The sequence below is a fragment of the Lutra lutra genome, chromosome 9 (genome assembly GCF_902655055.1).
Source record: "Lutra lutra chromosome 9, mLutLut1.2, whole genome shotgun sequence".
NCBI classification, from domain to species: domain Eukaryota; kingdom Metazoa; phylum Chordata; class Mammalia; order Carnivora; family Mustelidae; genus Lutra; species Lutra lutra.
This window is the reverse complement of record NC_062286.1, coordinates 77,785,442-77,804,901: the sequence shown is the minus strand read 5'-3', so window position 1 is coordinate 77,804,901 and position 19,460 is coordinate 77,785,442. Positions and strand designations below refer to the sequence as shown.

Here is a 19,460-nt window from a genome sequence, read left to right as displayed (position 1 = left end):
TTCACCAATGTTCTTATTAATCTTATAATTGTTGAAAAAGGAAAAACAAACCCTTAGCATTTCCACTCGGGAAAATTTTTCATCAAACCTTCTGTAAAACATTTGCTATGGACACACCTAACTTGAACCAGGAGATGTGAATTCTAGTCTTGACTTCAACACTCATCAAAATATGACTTCACAGGGCGCCTGGGTGGCTCAGTGAGTTAAGCCTCTGCCTTCGGCTCAGGTCATGATCTCAGGGTCCTGGGACCGAGTCCCGCATCGGGCTCTCCGCTTGGCAGGGAGCCTGCTTCCTCCTCTCTCCCTCTGCCTGCCTTTCTGCCTACTTGTGATTTCTCTCTGTCAAATAAATAAAATCTTAAAAAAAAAAAATTCAATATTCTTAAAAAAAAAGAAACTAATACATCTTTAAAAAAATATGACTTAACAGCTATCTTTTAATGTCAAAACTTTATTTCCTTACTTGCAAGTTGGAAACGGATTTTTATTTCATTCATCTCAGGTCACTAGGAGGACAAATGAGTGTTATTTATAAGTTATGAAAGGCTATGCAAACAGCAGTTATGTGGCTTATGCAACCTGAAATTAGCGTAAATACCATGAATGCTGCTACTAGCATTGGCAATGAAATGGGAAAACTGCTTTCTTAGGGGCTATTTTCTCCTAGAGTTAAGTATCTTAAGAGAGTAACGCCTAACTAGAGTCATCCAACACTTACTGCTTCATATTGCTAAGTAGCAATCCTGAAAAAGATTATCATTAGCAATAATAACGCTACCTTTTATAGTTGTGAAAATTAAATGTATTAAGACATGTGTGAACTGCTTAGAACAGCATTTGGCTGTACATAGAAAGCAGCAATTTACTGATGCTATTGTGATTATGACGATTATCACAATCTCCCTAGATTTCATGAGTTAACATATAAAACTGCTTGTAAACTATCAGGGCATGACAAGTGTTAGAAGTGTTAGAAAATATTGACACATCATTTAAATCTATTATCAGGGAAACTTCTACTGAAAAATCGGATCTACTCTCTCTCAGTTTGGAAGGCAGCTATGCTCACCACTATACCACCAACGCTACTCTCTCTCAGTTTGAAGTAGCTAGCACCTCCTGAGCAGTCACCAAGCACTGAGCTAAAATGCTTTCCATGGATCTTAAAATTTTGTATTCAGTCTTGTAGACAAAGTTCAAAGCAATCATACCCTATTTTAATCATATTGTTTTGTAACAATGCTAACAGTTAGTTTTACACTACAAACAAGTGACAAATGATGGAGTTAGAAAAACAGAAATGGGTAAGAAGTTTAATATTTAATTCCGAAAGTAACACAGAAAGATTCAAAATATTCATAGGGCTGTTCTGTTTCAACACAAAAGTTAACTAAGCTTCTCAAAATTGACTTCAATTTGGGGCGCCTGAGTGGCTCCATCGGTTAAGCATCCAACTCCTGATTTCAGCTCAAGTCATGATCTCAGGTTGTGAGAGGGAGCCCTCCCCCCCCCACCCCGCCCGTGCTCAGCAGGGAATCTGCTTGAGTCTCCTCCTGCCCCTCTGCCCCACACACTCCAGCGAACCTCTGTCTCTAATTAAACAGTAACAACTGACTTCAATTTGAATGCAGCTTCATTCAAAGGAACCATAGTGGCCAACTTCCACTAAAATTGAATGAATCATGTGTTCCTCCAACCTTCTGTCCCTATTACTGTCATTTATCTTTCCGAGATTCCAGGAATCCAGGATATTTAATACCACCAACAGGAATATTTAATCGCAGATTAAAGCTGTCAAGCAAAGATCCACCACCAGAATCAGTTCAACCCTATTCAGAAGGGTGGAGCCAAATTTCCTGAAAGCTAATAATATCCTTTCAATGGAAGGGAGAGGCAGTTTATCCACAATACAAACTTCTTTTTTTACTCCAAATTATAGACCTAATAGATTTTGGCTATTCCCTTCAGAACTACAGGACATTCTTTCAACAAAATACCATACAACATGACAAATGATTTAGACTGATACCTACAGACATGGAGATCTCTCTACAACATACTGGTGAACAAAAAAGCATACTGTAGAATAACAAGCATAATGATCTCATTTTTATACAAATATACATACTCACGGGCAGGCAAAAAAGAATAGAAAGATATATACCACACAATGAGCACAGCCTAATTCAAGTGAGTGGCAGATTTTTGAATGTTTCTTTATAACTTCTGAATTACCTGGAAATTTTTTAATAGTTAAGTATATAGTTACTTTATAATCAGGGGAAATGCTGTCTTCATCTGCTAGGCAGGTGAAAAAACATCTGCTTGCTTTTGTCTCAAAAAAGCTGCAGGTCAGAATCTCTCCATGTAGAGTCCAAGGAGAGGACATTTTAGAGCCTATTCAATCACTGACAACCATCGATACTTTCATACTTAACCTATCAAGTTAAAAAAAAAACCATATATAGTACACTTAAGGAACAAAAACAACAGAAAAGCTAAAGGAACATCATTTAAAATCCTTCAGAAAAAAAGCTGCCAAATGTAAACACCATTTCTCTATTTGAAGCTGTCTCTTCCCATTCTACTTAACCAAAACCTGGGTATTTCCACAGACTCAAGAGATCCTTCATTAGAAACTTTTTGGCCATGTCTGTATCTTCCAAAGCAACTTAAAACATGGTGGGGAGACAGAACAGTTCTAATCTAGACAGAATAAGTCAGAACCTTTATTTCATATAACCAAAGGTTAGTTTTGCCTCCGTTATCTTTTCGATCAGAGCCATACACTACTCACATATTCTAGGCACTGGTCAGTTAACTCAAATTTTGACTGACTGTTGTATAGGCACTGTCAAAAACCCACCTGAAACTACTAAATATTTTAAAGACATTCAAGGGAATTGCTGAATATCTGTCTGCATTTGCTTTCCCTATCACTATATGAAGCTAAGATTCACAGAACGTTACAAAACTAAATTAAATGTTACAGATTCACAGGAATTCGTCACAGCATTATATCTTATACTACTCTTTGGTTTTTATTTAAGATTTTATTTATTTATTACTCTTTGGTTTTTAATCAGTAATGACAAAAAACATCTATATGAAAAGAACTCTGGTATCTTCTACCAAAGTTAAGGTATGCTCTACCATGTCATGTATCATTTATACAGAGCCACATGTAAATCCATTTTTTATTTTATTTCTAGGAAAGAACTTCTTTTACTAAATGATAAGAAATACACAATTCATACTTCTACTTCAGTTTTCATCTTAGCTGCTAGGAGGCTCAGATCTAAATTACAAAACTTGACTTAGCCTAGGTCTCTGGTGTGTCTTCCAATATTATACATAGCTTTTGATCTTTTGTATGTTTACTTCAGAAGTGTACCATAAACACAGTTCATCAAACTGCTTCAAAATCTGGCATAAGACCTCTACTGGCAATACTGAGAATTTAAATCAAAAGGCACAATTCTACATAGATGTCTCAGCCACAGCAACAAGCCATAAAGTAGTACTTAAATGACAACAAATGCCAAAAGGTTATTAAACTTAATTTTCAACCTAGAAGGTTGAGGCAAACGAGGATACTTCCCCTCCCCCCGCTTGCAAAAATAATATGTAGTGAAGAAAATGATTTAAAACACACAGGTTTTCCCTAATGAAAAGTTTTTAAAATTTAAGTTTGGTTCATTTTACTTACCGTGCCTTTTCAAAATTAACAGGGTATTTTAACTGTTTAACAAAAAGACTTACATACCTTATGTAAACAAGTGTCCACTACCCAATTGCACACATTTTCCAGGTCATCAGATACCTCAAGCCTAGATTTAACAAATTCACAGAGCTCCTCATTACTCATAACATCCCAGATCCCATCACAAGCCAAGATGATAAATTCATCCTCTTCTGCTCTTAAAATTTCATAAACCTCAGGCTCTGGAGAAACAAGTTGTTCTGTTGGGCCCTTGCCATCAACACACTTGTAATCATAGTCCCCCAAAGCACGAGACACTGCTAATGAACCATTAACGCGCTGTATCATTACGCTGCCTCCTGCATTCTGGATTCGCTCCTTCTCCCTTGGATTGCAAGGTTTGTGATCCTGGGTGGAAAAGCAGACTTGTCCATTCCTATACAGAACAGCACGTGAATCACCACAGTTGATAAAGTAGATATGCTTGGGTGAAATCAGGACCCCCACTGCAGTTGAACCGCTTCTGTCCATTCCATTTCTGAGGTCTGAAAAGTTACGCATGTATTCATCGATTTTCAAAAAGCCAGTTCTGATGCCATTCTTGACATTTTCCACGGAGGGCTCAAGAGCGGATCCTGATTTTGCAGCTGCCCTGAAGTCTTCGTTATTAGTGATATGTTCTAATAAATGTGTTGAGCAGTAATTTGCTACTCGAGATCCAGCATGACCATCATAAACTGCAAAAAATGACCAGTCTTCCAAGCCGTGAGGAATGCCTACAACAGCTGTGTGTGCGTCTTCCATTTCCACTCTCCATCCTTGCATGCTGCTCAGGCCGTAACGTAAACCATTTCCAGCACCATGAGCATTATGTTTCTCAGTTTTGGGTTTGTCCAAAAATGCACCCATGTTTAATAAGGAATCTGAAAGAAAACAAAAAGCAGCCAAGGGTTATATGCTGAAATCTGTCAGAGAATTATCTATAATATTCCATCTGTTCTCTAGTAACTCCTATCTCAAGTGTGTTTTTCAGTATTCTCTGAATTTACTGGAACAACAAAAAAGAAACCAAGAGAATTTCCCCATACATCCTTATTCTAGAACAGTGGTTTCTCAATCCTGCCACATTAGAATCATCGGGCCAATTAAATCAGAATCTCTAGGGGTGAGACCCAGATATCGGTATTTTTTTAAAGCCTCTCTGGTGACTTAGATGTACAGTAAGTTGAAAACCACTGTTCCAGGAAAGGGAAACTAAGAAACACAACCTGGTTTAAGTTTTCTTAAATACTCAACTTAAAGCTTTTATTTACTTATTTATTTGTCAGAGAGAGAGAGGGAGAACACAAGCAGGCAGAGGGGCAGGCAGAGGCAGAGAGAGAAGCAGACTCCCCGCTGAGCAAGGATCCCGATGTGGGACTCGATCCCAGGACCCAGGGATCATGACCTGAGCTGAAGGCAGCGGCTTAACCAACTGAGCCACCCAGACATCCCTTAAATACTCAATTTATAAGAGAACTCTGGGGTTCAATATAGAAGACTGATCCATGAGAATATTCAGAATGGTGTGGCATCTTTTCTAATATACTAAAGTAATTTAGTATATTTCAGGAAGATTTCCAAAAGCATGGATTTGTAAGATATTTTCCCTCAATGATCCTGACTACCCCAAAACTTAATTTTTTTTTTTTTTTAGATTTTATTTATCTATTTGACAGAGATCACAAGCAGGCAGAGAGGCAGGCAGAGAGAGAGGCGGAAGCAGGCTCCCTGCTGAGCAGAGAGCCCGCTGTGGGGCTCGATCCCAGGACCCTGAGATCATGACCCGAGCTGAAGGCAGAGGCTTAACCCACTGATCCACCCAGGCGCCCCCCAAAACAATTTAAACATCAAATCTCCATTCTCAAACATTTGATTTTAATCAAAGCTTTACCACGTATCAAATTGAAAGCTATTATTTGGATTCTGTTAGAACAATGTAACCTCAGGGATGTGCTACAGAATATACTTAACACGCTGGTGGGTTTTATAATCCACAAAGTAGCATTAGGACAACTTTTACTAGGTGCTGACAGAGACTTACAATCCACACACAGGACTGTAACATATGACGAGGCATCCCTCTCCCTCCTAACGTCACTGTTGTTTTAGAATAAAGCTTTCCCAATTTCAAATGACTTGGTCTAGAGTGCTGGTTCTCCAAATAAGCACGCAGATGCCCCGGTAGTTTCCCACCTACAATCCTGGCCCTGATACTAGCTGTGTGACCTTGAGTAAGATTCTTAGTCACTTGTAGCTCAAATTCCTTCTGTGGATTAATTAGCCACTTTTACCTTCTCTCCTCTGTCAAATGGGGGTCACAACAATAGTACCCACACAGAGTTGCAATGAAGAATGAGTTGATGTAATGTGCTTAGCACAGTACTTGAAACAATAAAATCATAAAATGTTTGTTGTTTGTTGTTACTTGCTCAAAATGTAGATTCCCCCCCCCCCCCAAAAAAAAGATTTTTCCCCCCTAGTACATCTTGGATGGGGACCTTCAAAAGAGCATGCTGGCAACTGAAAAAAATCACATTTTGAGAGACACTAATCTAGATCAACAGACTTTCATTTGGATCTAGGTATCTTTGTGAGTTACCTTTTCCAGCTATGACCATTATTAACTATATATATATATATATATATATATATACACATATATAAACTATATATATATAAAAATATATATATAAAAATCCTGATGAACCACCATGTATATATTTATAAATTATAGCAAATCTCTAATTTTTCATGAGTTATATATACTGTATATTACATATAAATATTAAAAGGAATTCTGAAAGTTTTCCAAAATACATAAAATTACTTTTCATTCAAATATAACACAAAATAGCAATGTTACAGAATACATTTATTTTTTTAAAGATTCTATTTATTTATTTACTTATTTGAGAGAGAGAGAGCACGAGCACACAAGCAGGGAGAGCAGCAGGCAGAGGAAGAAGCAGACTCCCCGCCAAGCAGGGAGCCTGATGTAGGACTTGATCCCATGACCCTAGGATCATGACCTGAGCTGAATGCAGACACTTAACTGACTGAGGCACCCAGGGGCCCCAGGAGTAACACACTCTTCCGAGGGAGTTAGTCAGGTGCCCCTGTTGTTTTTTGTTATTGTTTTTTTAGTGATCTCTATCCCCAGTGTGGGACTTGAACCCACAACCCCAAGAACAAGAGCTGCATGCTCTACCAACTTAGCCAACCAGGCACCCCCTCAAACCACTTTTCATTTCAATCTGTCAATTAAAAAAAAAAAAAAGTGTTGTCCTTTTCATCACCTTAATGCTCTAATTAAGGTGCCACTGTTTTACATTTCAACAAATAGGCTGAAAATCACCAGAATTACTCATTTCAAAGATTAAAACAATAGTTCAGAAATTCCTATTTCCAAATTTGTTTTTAAGTGAAGAATAAATAGAGAAGGAAGAAAGGGTATTCAATACAACACTACAGGGAACATTAAGAATGAAAAGGAACCTGGAAGGGCAGCTTTGGAAAACCATCCAATGAGTACCCCCACAACACACACTCTCCTGAATACTGTGAAAGTTACACCAAGAACAGCCTGCTGCTTTCACTGCTAGGATTCCTACCTGCTGTCTGGTTCTTTCTAAAGTTCCTTGCTCAAGATTCAAAGTCCAGGAAATTAGTATCTGACTGAGCTCAAGTCACCAGCACACCTAACAGGCTTTATCAGGGACTACATTCTTTCGCAAATAGGTCATTTTTAAAAAAAGATTTTATTTTATTTATTTAAGTAGGCTCCACAACCAGCACAGAGCCGGAACATGTGATCTGAACTCATGACCCTGAGATTAAGACCTGAGCTGAGATCAAGAGTCAGATGCTTGGGGCGTCTGGGTGGCTCAGTGGGTTAAGCCTCTGCCTTCAGCTCAGGTCATGACCTCAGAGTTCTGGGATGGAACCCTGGGATCGAATAGGGCTCTGCTCAGCAGGGAGCCTGCCTCCCCTCTCTCTTTCTCTCTCTCTGCCTGTTTCTCTGCCTACTATGTAACCTCTGTCAAATAAACAAATAAAATCTTAAAAAAAAAAAAGTCAGAAGCTTAACCCTGAGCCACCCAAGTGCACCTCAAGATTTTATTTTTAAATAATGTCTACACTCAATATGAGGTTCGAACTTAAAACCCTTGAGATCAAGAATTGCATGCTGTGGGGCATCTGGATGGCTCAATCATTAAGCGGCTGCCTTTGGCTCAGGTCATGATCCCAGGGTCCTGGAATCGAGCCATGAGTTAGTTCCACATCAGGCTCCCTGCTCGGCGGGAAGCCTGCTTCTTCTCCCTTTCCCACTCCCCCTACTTGTGTTCCACTCTCTCGCTGCGTGTGTCTTTCTCTCTCTCTCTCTCTGTTATTTACATACATACATACATACATAAATATTGCATGCTGTAACTGAATGAGCCAGCCAGGGTGCCCCGCAGATTGGCCATTTTTAAGTCCCAAACTGGTATTTTTAAAATTGGGGTTGTCCCTTAATGATTTATTTTTATTAAGTTTTACTTATTATTTTTAAGTAATCTCTTATACCCAATATGGGGTTCAAACTCAACCCTAACATCAAAAGTCAAATACTCTTCTGACTGAGCCAGCCAGGTGCCCCTGATTTAATTTTTTAAACATGAAATATCACACATATGAGAGATTACATAACATATACATATAGCTAAAAAGTAAAAAAATGAACACCTATGTACCCATCATACAATTTAAGAAGTATAACATTATCAAGACCACTGAAGCATCTTATTATCCTGAATTTTATCATCAGTATCCCTTGTAGTTTTTAACCACTTGAGGCACAGTTTTATATTTTTTACATTATACATTGTACTCTAATATTTTGAGGGTTTTTGGCTCACCACTATACTTCTGAGATTCATCCACAGTGACTCAGAGCTGTAGTTCTCTATGCCACTATATGTTCGTGTATAATTTTTATCCATCCCACTATCAATGAATATTTGAGTTGTTTTTCATTTTTTAATATTATAAAACAGTGAACCATCTTGTGAACCATCTCGATGCCCATGTAGTTTTCCTAAAAGACATACCAAAATTCCCCAGTACTTAAAGTATGCAAATTTGACAGTTACTATACATGATCTTTTTTTCCAACAAAGATCACGTAACAGGGGCGCCTGGGTGGCTCAGTCAGTTAAGCGTCTGACTTCAGCTCAGGTCATGATCTCAGAGCCCTGTTGTGTTGAGCCCCATTAGGTTCGAGGCTCAGCAGGGCATCTGCTTGTTCTGCTCTGTCTCTGCCTCTCTCCCCACTCATGCTCATGTGTGCACACTCAAATAAATAAAATCTTTTTTTAAAAAAATCACAAAACAAACCATCACCTTTCCAAGGTTTAGTTCCCAAATGCTCATTTGCTAACACTACTTTCTTTAAAATAGTTACCTTCTTGGCAAGTAACCTTTATCTTGAATGGGAAGATTGTGTGTGTGTCTGTATTTTCTTTTATCTAAAAATATCTCCATACTGCTGTGGAATTAGCAACTTCTATTTTAAGTTGTATTATTCTTCAAAAGCAAAGAACTTTGCTGTGAGATGATCAACAAACTTCTATGCAATAAAATGTATTTCCTGGTCACTTCTCATATAGGCACTGTAGAAACTACATTTTTTTCTTTAAAGAATTATTTAGGGGCGCCTGGGTGGCTCAGTGGGTTAAAGCCTCTGGCTCAGGTCATGATCCCAGGGTTCTGGCATGGAGCCGTGCATTGGGCTCTCTACTCAGCGGGGGGCCTGCTTCCTCCTCTCTCTCTCTGCCTGCTTGTGATCTCTGTCAAATAAACAAAATAAAAAAAAAAATTATTTATTTGAGGGGAGCCACCCAGGCGCCCCAGGGAGGGCGATGTGGGGCTTGATCCCAGGACCCTGGGACCATGACCTGAGCCGAAGGCAGAGGCTCAGTGGGTTAAAACCTCTGCCTTCGGCTCAGGTCATGATCCCAGCATCACTGGATGGAGCTCCACATCGGGATCTCTGCTCTGCAGGGAGCCTGCTTCCCCCTCTCTCTGTCTCTGCCTGTCTCTCTGCCTACTTATGATCACTATCTGTCAAATAAATAAATAAAAGCTTTTTTAAAATTAAAAAATGAAAAACTAAAGTTAGAGGTCTTGTTTTTATAAAATTAACTACACTGATATGCTAACAACTCTTTATAAACTCCTGGTTCAATTTCTTTGCTGCAATAATTAACCTATGAATGATGCAGTCAATGATTTTTACCTTAAGTGACTATGATTTTCTTCCATAAAAGGTTGCCTTTATTAAAGAAGTCATTCACTGCTAAAAATATATATTTGCCTAGCATCTCTTTGCTTTTGCTATTCACCCCCCAACAACAGTCATTATTACTGAAACACAAGTTAGTAAACACTAAGTAGAAAGTATGTTACAACATCTATAGTTTATTAAAATAAAATCAATTGTAAAGCAAATTGTCCACAATGTGTAATTATTCTGATACTGACTTCTTCACACCTGCACTGTATACTATGCATGTTTCAAAGGCATGTGATGACAAAGAAATGCATTTTATCTTTTTGCCATACATTCCATGTTATTTCTGTCACTTTGACCATGACAGAAAAATCAAGTGTTCCTCCAGTGATATGATTATCTTCTACTGTTCAACAAGAAACCTCAAAGGGCCTTGTAAACATTTATAATTTAGTGCAGTTTTGTACTCTACTGATGGCTTTATCAAACATCTCTGAAAAAAAAAAACTTCATATAAAGTTTTTTATACTCAGAATGCTTAATTTTTAAATGCCTGGCTAACTTGTTACAGTTTCATGCTATCGTTTAGTTACATGTCAAGCAACACTGTACATTCAAAGAAGGCAAAGTTCCAATACAGATCCATGTATCAAACAGTCTTCTTCAACAATCCCGGATTTTTTTGCATTTGATATTTCAGATCTGATTATATCATAGTTTTTACCCCAGAATGAGAGTTTATACTGGAATTAGGAGTTCTAACATTTTTTATGTGTATGCCTGTGTGTACTTATATTATAACTAAAATCAATCTAATTTTTTATAGGAATCTTTTACTGTCTCTTGCTCATTTTTTGAAGCAGCTTCATTAAAACCTGATCATATGAAAATCAACATAATTACATATAAACCTCACTGTGATACCACTGACAACAAATGCAAGTGGGGAAGTGAAAATTCTACCCTTCCCTTCCCTAGGATCTCCCACCAGCACATCTGACCTACTAACAGTGTGAAGCCAGTGCCAACCACTGTATTAAGTGCAATTTGCCTTTCTGCCTTATGAAAGACAATAAATAGAAGTTCTAATTTTTAAAAACTTAATACTAATGGCTTATTCTGCAAACCCACATTTAGAGATCAGTGATGTATACAACTCTGTGGACCACAGTCTTTTTGCAAGATTGAGAATGTATGCACAGTAGCATTATCTAAAGACTGAACATATCTATATCTGTCTTTTTCCATTGCCTTCTTTGAGGAAAATACATTAATGAAACCACAGCAGCATAATATATAATAATTGTACTCTGAAGTAAGAATCTGACAAGTGATACTTTAAAAGGGGTTCTCATACCTGGAAGACCGGGGACTCCTTGTTGTCTTTTTATTTACCCTAAGTAACTTGCTTAAATCACTTTAAGTAACCACATTTTTATTTTTTATTTTTACTATGATTTTTTTTAGGTAAACTCCAAGCCCAATGTGAGGCTCAAACTCACAACACAGAGATCAAGTGTCACATGCTCCATTGATTGGACCAGCCAGGTCCCCAAGTAATCACATTTTTAAAGTCACTTAAATGGTTTCACATGTGTTTACATGTTATATAGCATTCGATACTGGGATGACCCTACAATTTCTCATTTACAATTAGTGCATAAAATACGGCAATAAATTATTCAAACTTCTAATGTATCTGCCAAAAGAATACTTCAGCTTCGTTCAATTAATTTAAAATTATAAATAATACAATAAGTACTCATTCAAATATTTTCTCCCCCCCCCCTTATTTTTTCTTTTTTAAGTAAACTACCCCCAATGCGGGGCTTAAACACAACCCCAAGACCAAGAGTTCCATGTTCTAACAAATGAGCCAGCCAGGTGCCCCTCATTCAAGCATTTTCTGAGTACCTACTGCATGCCAGGCACTGTATCAGGTACTAGGAATTAGTTGTTCCCTTCTTAAAACAACTCCTCGTCTGGTGGAAGATAAAAACCAGTACACAGATTATGAAGGCACACTGTGATACAGGGTACAATGGGATAAATACAGGTATGCCAACAGGAGCTATAAAAGATAGCCTCATGCACTTAAAAATTTTCCAGAGGTTGGGGCATCTGGGTGGCTCAGTGGGTTAAGCCTCTGCCTTCAGCTGAGGTTATGATAGGGATCGAGCCCCACATCGGGCTCTCTGCTTACTGGGGAGTCGGCTTCCCCCTCTCTCTCTGCCTGCTGCTCTGCCTACTTGTGATCTCTCTCTCTCTGTCAAATAAATAAATAAAATCATTTTTTTAAAAAAGAAGCTAAAAAAAAAAAAACTTTTCCAGAGGCACCTAGCTGGCTCGGTCAGTGGAGCATGTGACTCTTGATCTCAGGGATATAAGTTTGAGCCCCGTGCTAGGTATAGAGATTTCTAAAAAATAAAATCATAAAAAACAAAAACAGAAAAGCTTTTTTTCTAAAGGCAGAAGCCTAAGCTGAGACTTACATGATGGAAAGGGGAGACGGAATTAGCCAGCATATACAAAAGCCAAAAGAAGAGTAAGAGCACAATTAATTTGGTATAGCTGGTGTGTGTTTGTGTGTGAGCACATACATGGGCATTTCAAGGTGAAAAGCAGAAGCACTGAAATCCTAAGAATAAAATTATTTTCACTGAAATGTCCATTATCTACTTATCTCAGAATCATGGATTTAAGAACTCAATAAATGTGCCATCCTTTTCTTGCCTCAGAAGGTAGTAAACCCATCTGACAATTGCACTTTTCACTGAGAAGAACAAATCTGGAGGAAAGTTCTAGAGGTCCTCAAATTTAGATGAGTTATCTATAGTTTACATTCTCCTATAGAATAAGTCTCCACATAAAAAAATCTGATACCTTTGAGTTTGCTTACAAACCAGCTCTAAAAGGGAATAAAGGGTGAGAGGTGGGCAACTTTTACATATAACAAGTCAAATTTCAGGGAAGAGACTTGAAGGGCTATTCAAATACACTGAAATCTTAACACGATGTTCAAAATAAGGTCAAATACATGCAAATACAGATAGTGAAGAGGGTACTCACACAACTCATCACCAGATAATTTAAAAAGTTCCAAAGCTGAATTCCAGGTTCCCTTTTTTCCTAAACCCTCCAATTCATTCATAATCATCTCTACTCCATCCAATGAATCCATAAAGACAGAGGCTTTCTTCTCCCCTTCCCCCTGAACATGTCTAGGGACTAGAACTTCATCTAAAGAACTGGATTCGTAGCTGCTGGAGAAGAAAAAAGGCTAGTCTCTGATAATAAAACACCCACGATTCAATGGACTAAATTTACTACTATTTCTAAAAGCATTAAATGTAGTACAGTTAACTAACAATTATTTTGATGACAAACTCTCTAGCAAACAAGAAAAATTATCTGAAGCATTGTTCTTTAAAAATTCCTTTGATTTTGAAGTTCTATGTCTTTTGCCTTAGTTGACAGACCGGGGAGGATTTGTTCCCATCAATCTTACTCCAGGAGGGACACATGTACTTCAAAGCTGCCCTCAGTTTACCATCAAGCCCAAGTACATTTCGCATTTATAAACAAAACTGATAGCACAGTAGGAATCACTTAATAACAGGTCATCAAAGAACAGAACTTGATTTTTTCAAATAACAAGTAACTTGTAAAACCGAAGGAAAAAACAAGTACTGCACCAACATTTGTAATAACAGATTCTAATAAAGCCTCAATTCAAAAGCAAGACTATTCTATCATAATTTGGACACTACATTATTTTAAAATCGTGCCTTCCCCCCTCCCTGCCTTAACTGTCCTTGCCTATGCAAAGTTACATTCTTCCAGAAATGTCAGATTTGAGTCTTACCTTTTCCAGAAATCCTTTCTCCATGGTACTCTATTGAACTCCATTAATAGTTACTTCTTTCCCATCCATTTAGTACATGCTGCTTTGCATAATTAATGGTCCCTCTGTGTATACCTCCTACCTCCCAAAATAGTATGTTTATTTATTTTCCTGCCAAAACAAGTACTGGAATAAATGTTAGAGGACTATTTTTAAAGATTAGTTTGAAAGAAGTGGTTTAACAAAGCAACACTTCCATTCCCAATAAGTGATAAATAATACGTTATACAGCCTTCACCATAAGGCCATATCCTTCCAAGAACTGAAGTAGATTCCAGGAAGGATATAGACATGCACTGTAATACACCGAAAAGAGAAAGGCCATAGGCAAGGAAAAAAAAACAAAAACAAAAACTGAACTCATTATTCCAGCATCACCAGAAGAGCCTCATTCTGTCAGAGCAAGACTTCCAGGGAGGACAGCACGCAGGTGTGTGATCTGGGGTAATGGATGCTAAAGTGGTGTCCACCCCATTAAGGCAATCCAGGGTTTACACTATATGAATGAAACTGTGCACAAGACAAGTATCAACTAAATTATATATTTGGGGGGCGCCTGGGTGGCTCAGTGGGTTAAAGCCTCTGCCTTCGGCTCAGGTCATGATCTCGGGGTCCTGAGATCGAGCCCCACATCGGGCTCTCTGCTCGGCAGGGAGCCTGCTTTCTCCTCTCTCTCTCTGCCTGCCTCTCTGCCTACTTGTGATCTCTGTCTATCAAATGAATAAATAAAATCTTTAAAAATAAATAAATAAATAAATAAATAAATAAATAAATAAATAACATATTTGGTTATTGTACTATATGCTTATTTCTTTTTGGATGTCCCCTATCTTTAATATAGTTTAAAAGTTCCTACCTTATCTCAATTATCTTATGTCAAATTATGGGGGGAAAGTCTCACGCCCATGTTCTAGAGAGGGTTTTGAAGTCACACTCAATGCTCTCAGTCTCCCTTAAGTCAGTAATAACAAAAAGCAGGAGTAATAACAGTCTCCCAATCGGAAGAAAACCTCTGGCTTAAGCAAAAGAGCATGCCTGAGTATATACATATCTAAATCTCAAAAGACTGAACAAAATGGCCCCCAAAGAGCCAAGAAATCTGTAGTGGGCTATAAGAATGGATATTTTCTCATAATAAATAAAGCATATGAACCTGCACCCAAAACACAAACACATGTAATAAACATACCATCTTAAGATAATGAACTGAAGGAAACAATAAACAGAATGCCTAAACATTAGGTCTGATTCCTGGCTCTACCAAGTATCTGTTTTCCTGGTGGGGGGCAGCGGGGAGCTGCAGAAAACAATAGGAGCATTTCTTCCTGTTCTGAAATTCTGTGGTTAGAGACTGACCAGTAAGTAAACTACCTACTGCTTCCAACAAATATAAAATTATATGACATCATAAGACCAAAATACAACTCACAATGGATAGTTCAGTATCACTGGGCAAGTTTGTATTTCATTTGCAGTATCAGAAAAAGGTAAGTAAGGAGCACCTGGGTGGCTCAGTGGGTTAAGCTCTGCCTTTGGCTCAGGCCATGATCTCAGGGTCCTGGTATCGAGCCCCACATCAGGCTCTCTGATCACTGGGGAGCCTGCTTCCCCCTCTCTCTCTGCCTACTTGTGATCTCTATCAAATAAAGAAATAAAATCTTTAAAAACAAAAAGAAAAAAGAGAAAAGAAAAAGGTAAGTAAGTAAAGTAAAATTAAGTAAATGAATTGAGGATTTTAACCAACTTTCTCACTTTCTGAATGAAAGTCAGAGAACTTATGTAGGCTTATTGCCCAAGGCTCCCAAAATAATCACAACCATACTCTCTTCTCCAACTTGAAGAAAACAAAACCTCAGTTAAGTCAAGCATGTTCTCTACTATGAAATCTTACAAACTACTCCAACCAAAAGTATTTACCACCTTTCTGAACTCCTGGAAGTAGGGTCACACACAAGCCTTATATTAAATGTAACATTTATATCATTCCAAATGTATTTGCCTATGTCATATGGTTCCAAGTTTCAATTTCAACCTTTATTTCAAACCAAAGACACTCTTCTTACTTAAAATTTACCACTAAGAACTAAGCTTGCTTGTTATTATGTTTTCACTATTCATCCACGGAATTTACCTTTTTTCTTAAATGATTTTATTTTTTATTCATGAGAGACAGGAGAGAGAGGCAGAGGGAGAAGTAGGCTCCCCACTGAGCAGGGGGCCCGAGGTAGGACCCTGGGATCATGACCTGAGCTGAAGGCAGACACTTAACCAACTGTGCCACACAGGCACCCTACTTTTTTTTTTTTTTTTTTTTTAAAGGAATCACTAATTTGGCCTGGTTATCTTTTTGAAAAGTTTAGTTTTATACTCTGTGTAAAGAAAGTCAATGCTGGGCACTGTCTGCCTTGAAGAGTGACTGCTAACTCAAGGAGGAAGTAATACCGCGCCTGAGAACACCTCTCTGAAATCCCACAAGACTATGATACGGGACTTTTAAATCCATGAAGATCAAGTGAGCGAGAGTGGAGACAACAGTGAAGCCCGGGAAGTGGCAGAACCAAGACTGTGATGTGGTTAAAACGATGCTAACTGCGAGGCTACAAGCAACGCACTCGAATCTGCAGAGTGGAGGTGAACGCGGGGCAAACGAGCGGACGGACGGAAGCCCACTGGAAGAGGCAGGTGGACTTCCCATAACCTTCCTCTCTGGGTCAGCGTAGCTGAATGAAGGAATACCACTCCCTCACCCCAGAAAGAAATGTAAGTTTATTTCTGAAGAAGGTAAAACAGGACCTTTAGAACTGGAGAATACCAGGGAGAGATTAGGGCTGGAAACTAGCCTTAAAACATAAGATTAAGTAAAAGTTTACACACTTACTGTTTGATACACTAGCCTTTTTCCAACAGTCAATTCCCAAATGCTGGCAATCAGATGTATACCCTCTAAATAAAAGATGAGAAGAAGCTTATTTATACTCTTTTAGAATCTCACTAATTCTACAAGAAAGATTTTATGTATGGGCACTGGAGGTTACTCAAAAAAATAGGTCAAATCACCCCACAGTGAATCCCATAGCCAACAAACCCCAGAGACAGGCACAGAGCTTGCATTCAGCTATTCAGCATCCACTTTAAAATTTAAGCAGTCCATGGCCGAACACAGAATTTCCCTAAAAAAAGACAGAGGGGCCAAAACAAGCAGACTGGAAGAGAAAAGCCTAGAAAGGGACAAGGCTGCGCAAAGAAAAGTTAATCACAAAAGAAGGAGAAAGGAAGCATGCAAGCAAACTCCTTTCAAAAAGGTAAGAGATTCTGAATCCATGAAATAACAGGATGTTTTAAAAGGAAAAAAAAAAAAAAAAAAAAAAGGAAAAATAAAACATTCAGAGGCCTTAAAGATCTCCTGTAAAGAGATCTTTCTCTTCTCATGGAAGAGAAAGCCAGGAAAATTAAAGTTGAGGGAAATGCCCAGAAATTACAGCTACAAGACAGATGGTACAAGAGGAGAGGATCAGCCCAGGAAGTTCAAGAGTCAAAAAATGGGGAGTATGGGAATACAGAAAATTGAAAAGGAGAAATGCAAGCACACCCTGGAGATACTGCAGGTTTGGGTCCAGACCATGGCAATAAAGTATCGCAACAAAGTGAGTCAAATGAACTTTTCCATTTCCCAGGGCATATAAGAGACTCTTAATCTCAGGAAACAAACTGAGGGTTACTGGGGGAGAGAGGGGGAGGGACCGAGTGGTTGGGTTATGGACACTGGGGAGGGTTATGTGCTATGGTGAGTGCTGTGAAATGTGTAAGCCTGCCGATTCAAAGACCTGTACCCTGGGGCAAATAATACATTATATGTTAATTTTTAAAAAATCTATATCTAGACCAATAAAATTTATGTTTATACTACACTGTAGTCTATTTAGTATGCGATAGCAATATGTCTAAAGAAGCAATGTGTATACCATAATTTTAAAATATTCTAGGGGTGCCTAGGTGGCTCAGGTCATGATTCCCAGGTGCTGGGATGGAGTCCTTCATTGGATTCCCTGCTCAGCAGAGAGCCTGCTTCTCCCTCTCCCTCTCCCTCAGCCACTCGCCGGCTTGTGTTCTCTGGCTCGCTCTATCTCTGTCAAATAAATTAATAAAAATCTTTTTATAAGTAAATAATAAAAATACTTTATTGCTAGGGTGCCTGGGTGGCTCAGTTGGTTAACCCTCTGCTTTCGATTTAGGTCATAATCCCAGGGTCCTGGAATCTAACCCCATGTGGGTGGGTTGGGCTCCCTGCTCAGTGGGGAGTCTCTGGTCTTCCTCTCCCTCTGCGATCACCCCCCCCCAGTGCTTAGGCAAATAAATAAGTAAATGAAAATACTTTATTGCTAAAAAATTCTAACCATTATCTGAGATTTCAATGAGCCATAATCACTGGTCACAGATCACCGTAAGAATAATAATGGGAAAGTTTGAAAAAGTCCAAGAATTACCAAATACAACAGAGACACAAAGTGAATAAATGCTGTCAAAAAAATGGTGTGGAGAGTCTAGCTTCACGCAGAGTTGCCACAAAACCTCAATTTGTAAAAATCACAATATCTGTGAAGCTTAATAAAATGAGGTATGCCGGGGGCGCCTGGGTGGCTCACTGGGTTAAAGCCTCTGCCTTCAGCTCAGGTCATGATCCCAGGATCCTGGGATGGAACCCCGTGTGGGGCTCTCTGCTCAGCAGGGAGCCTGCTTCCCTTCCTCTCTCTGCCTGCCTCTTTGCCTACTTGTGATCTCTGTCTGGCAAATAAATAAAATCTTTAAAAAAAAAAAAAAGAGGTATGCCTACAGTTTATAAAAATAAGGAAACTTCCAAACTGAAGGGCGGGCATGAATTTCAAAATTGAAAGAGCTCATCCTGCGACAAGCACAATAGATGGAAACAATTACAAAGGTCCATCAAAAGTTTCGGAACACAGGAGATCCATGTAAGAGCCTATAAGCTATCAGACAGAAAAAGGTTTAATTCAAAAACTGAAGAACCAGAATGCCAACTGGTCTCAACTGGGGGATATCCTATTTTGAAAAAATGAGGAAGTATGGGGGAGTATGCTTATGTGTATGGTTGGGGTAGTGGAATGAAAGAGCTACATTTCATTATTTACTAATGAGAAAAACAATTCCTACACCAGGCAGGGGTTGGGGGGTGGAACAGGGGCACCTGCATGGCTCACTTAAGTGTCTGACTCTTGATTTTGGCTCAGGTCTTGATCTCATGGACTGTGAGATGGAGCCCCACATGAGGCTCTGTGCTGGGAATGGGGATGCTTAGGATTCTCTTTCTCCCTCTCCCTCTGGCCCTTCTCTCTGCAAGTTCTCTCTCTAGTAAATAAATCTTAAAAAAAAAAAAAAAGTCAAAAAGTACATTAGAGATTTAAAGATAAATTCCAAAGGAATCAGCTATAAGAGTTTGAAAAGGTTGGTTCTGGGGAATTTTCTCCAAAAAGAGGTGCTCACAGAACTGTATGGTTCTTTAAACTATGTAAATGTTTACT

At 38.7% G+C, this 19,460-nt stretch overlaps 1 protein-coding gene across 3 annotated transcripts in view; it reads right to left on the bottom strand.

The window, feature by feature from the left end:
- Positions 1-19,460, bottom strand: part of PPM1B (protein phosphatase, Mg2+/Mn2+ dependent 1B) — a 96,875-nt gene that overhangs the window by 36,256 nt on the left and 41,159 nt on the right. For all 3 annotated transcript variants that reach the window (XM_047744167.1, XM_047744168.1, XM_047744169.1), the window contains exon 2: positions 3,770-4,629. In XM_047744167.1, the coding sequence (XP_047600123.1) occupies positions 3,770-4,615 (846 nt within the window). In that variant the 5' untranslated portion in view covers positions 4,616-4,629. The remainder of the gene's footprint in view (positions 1-3,769; positions 4,630-19,460) is intronic.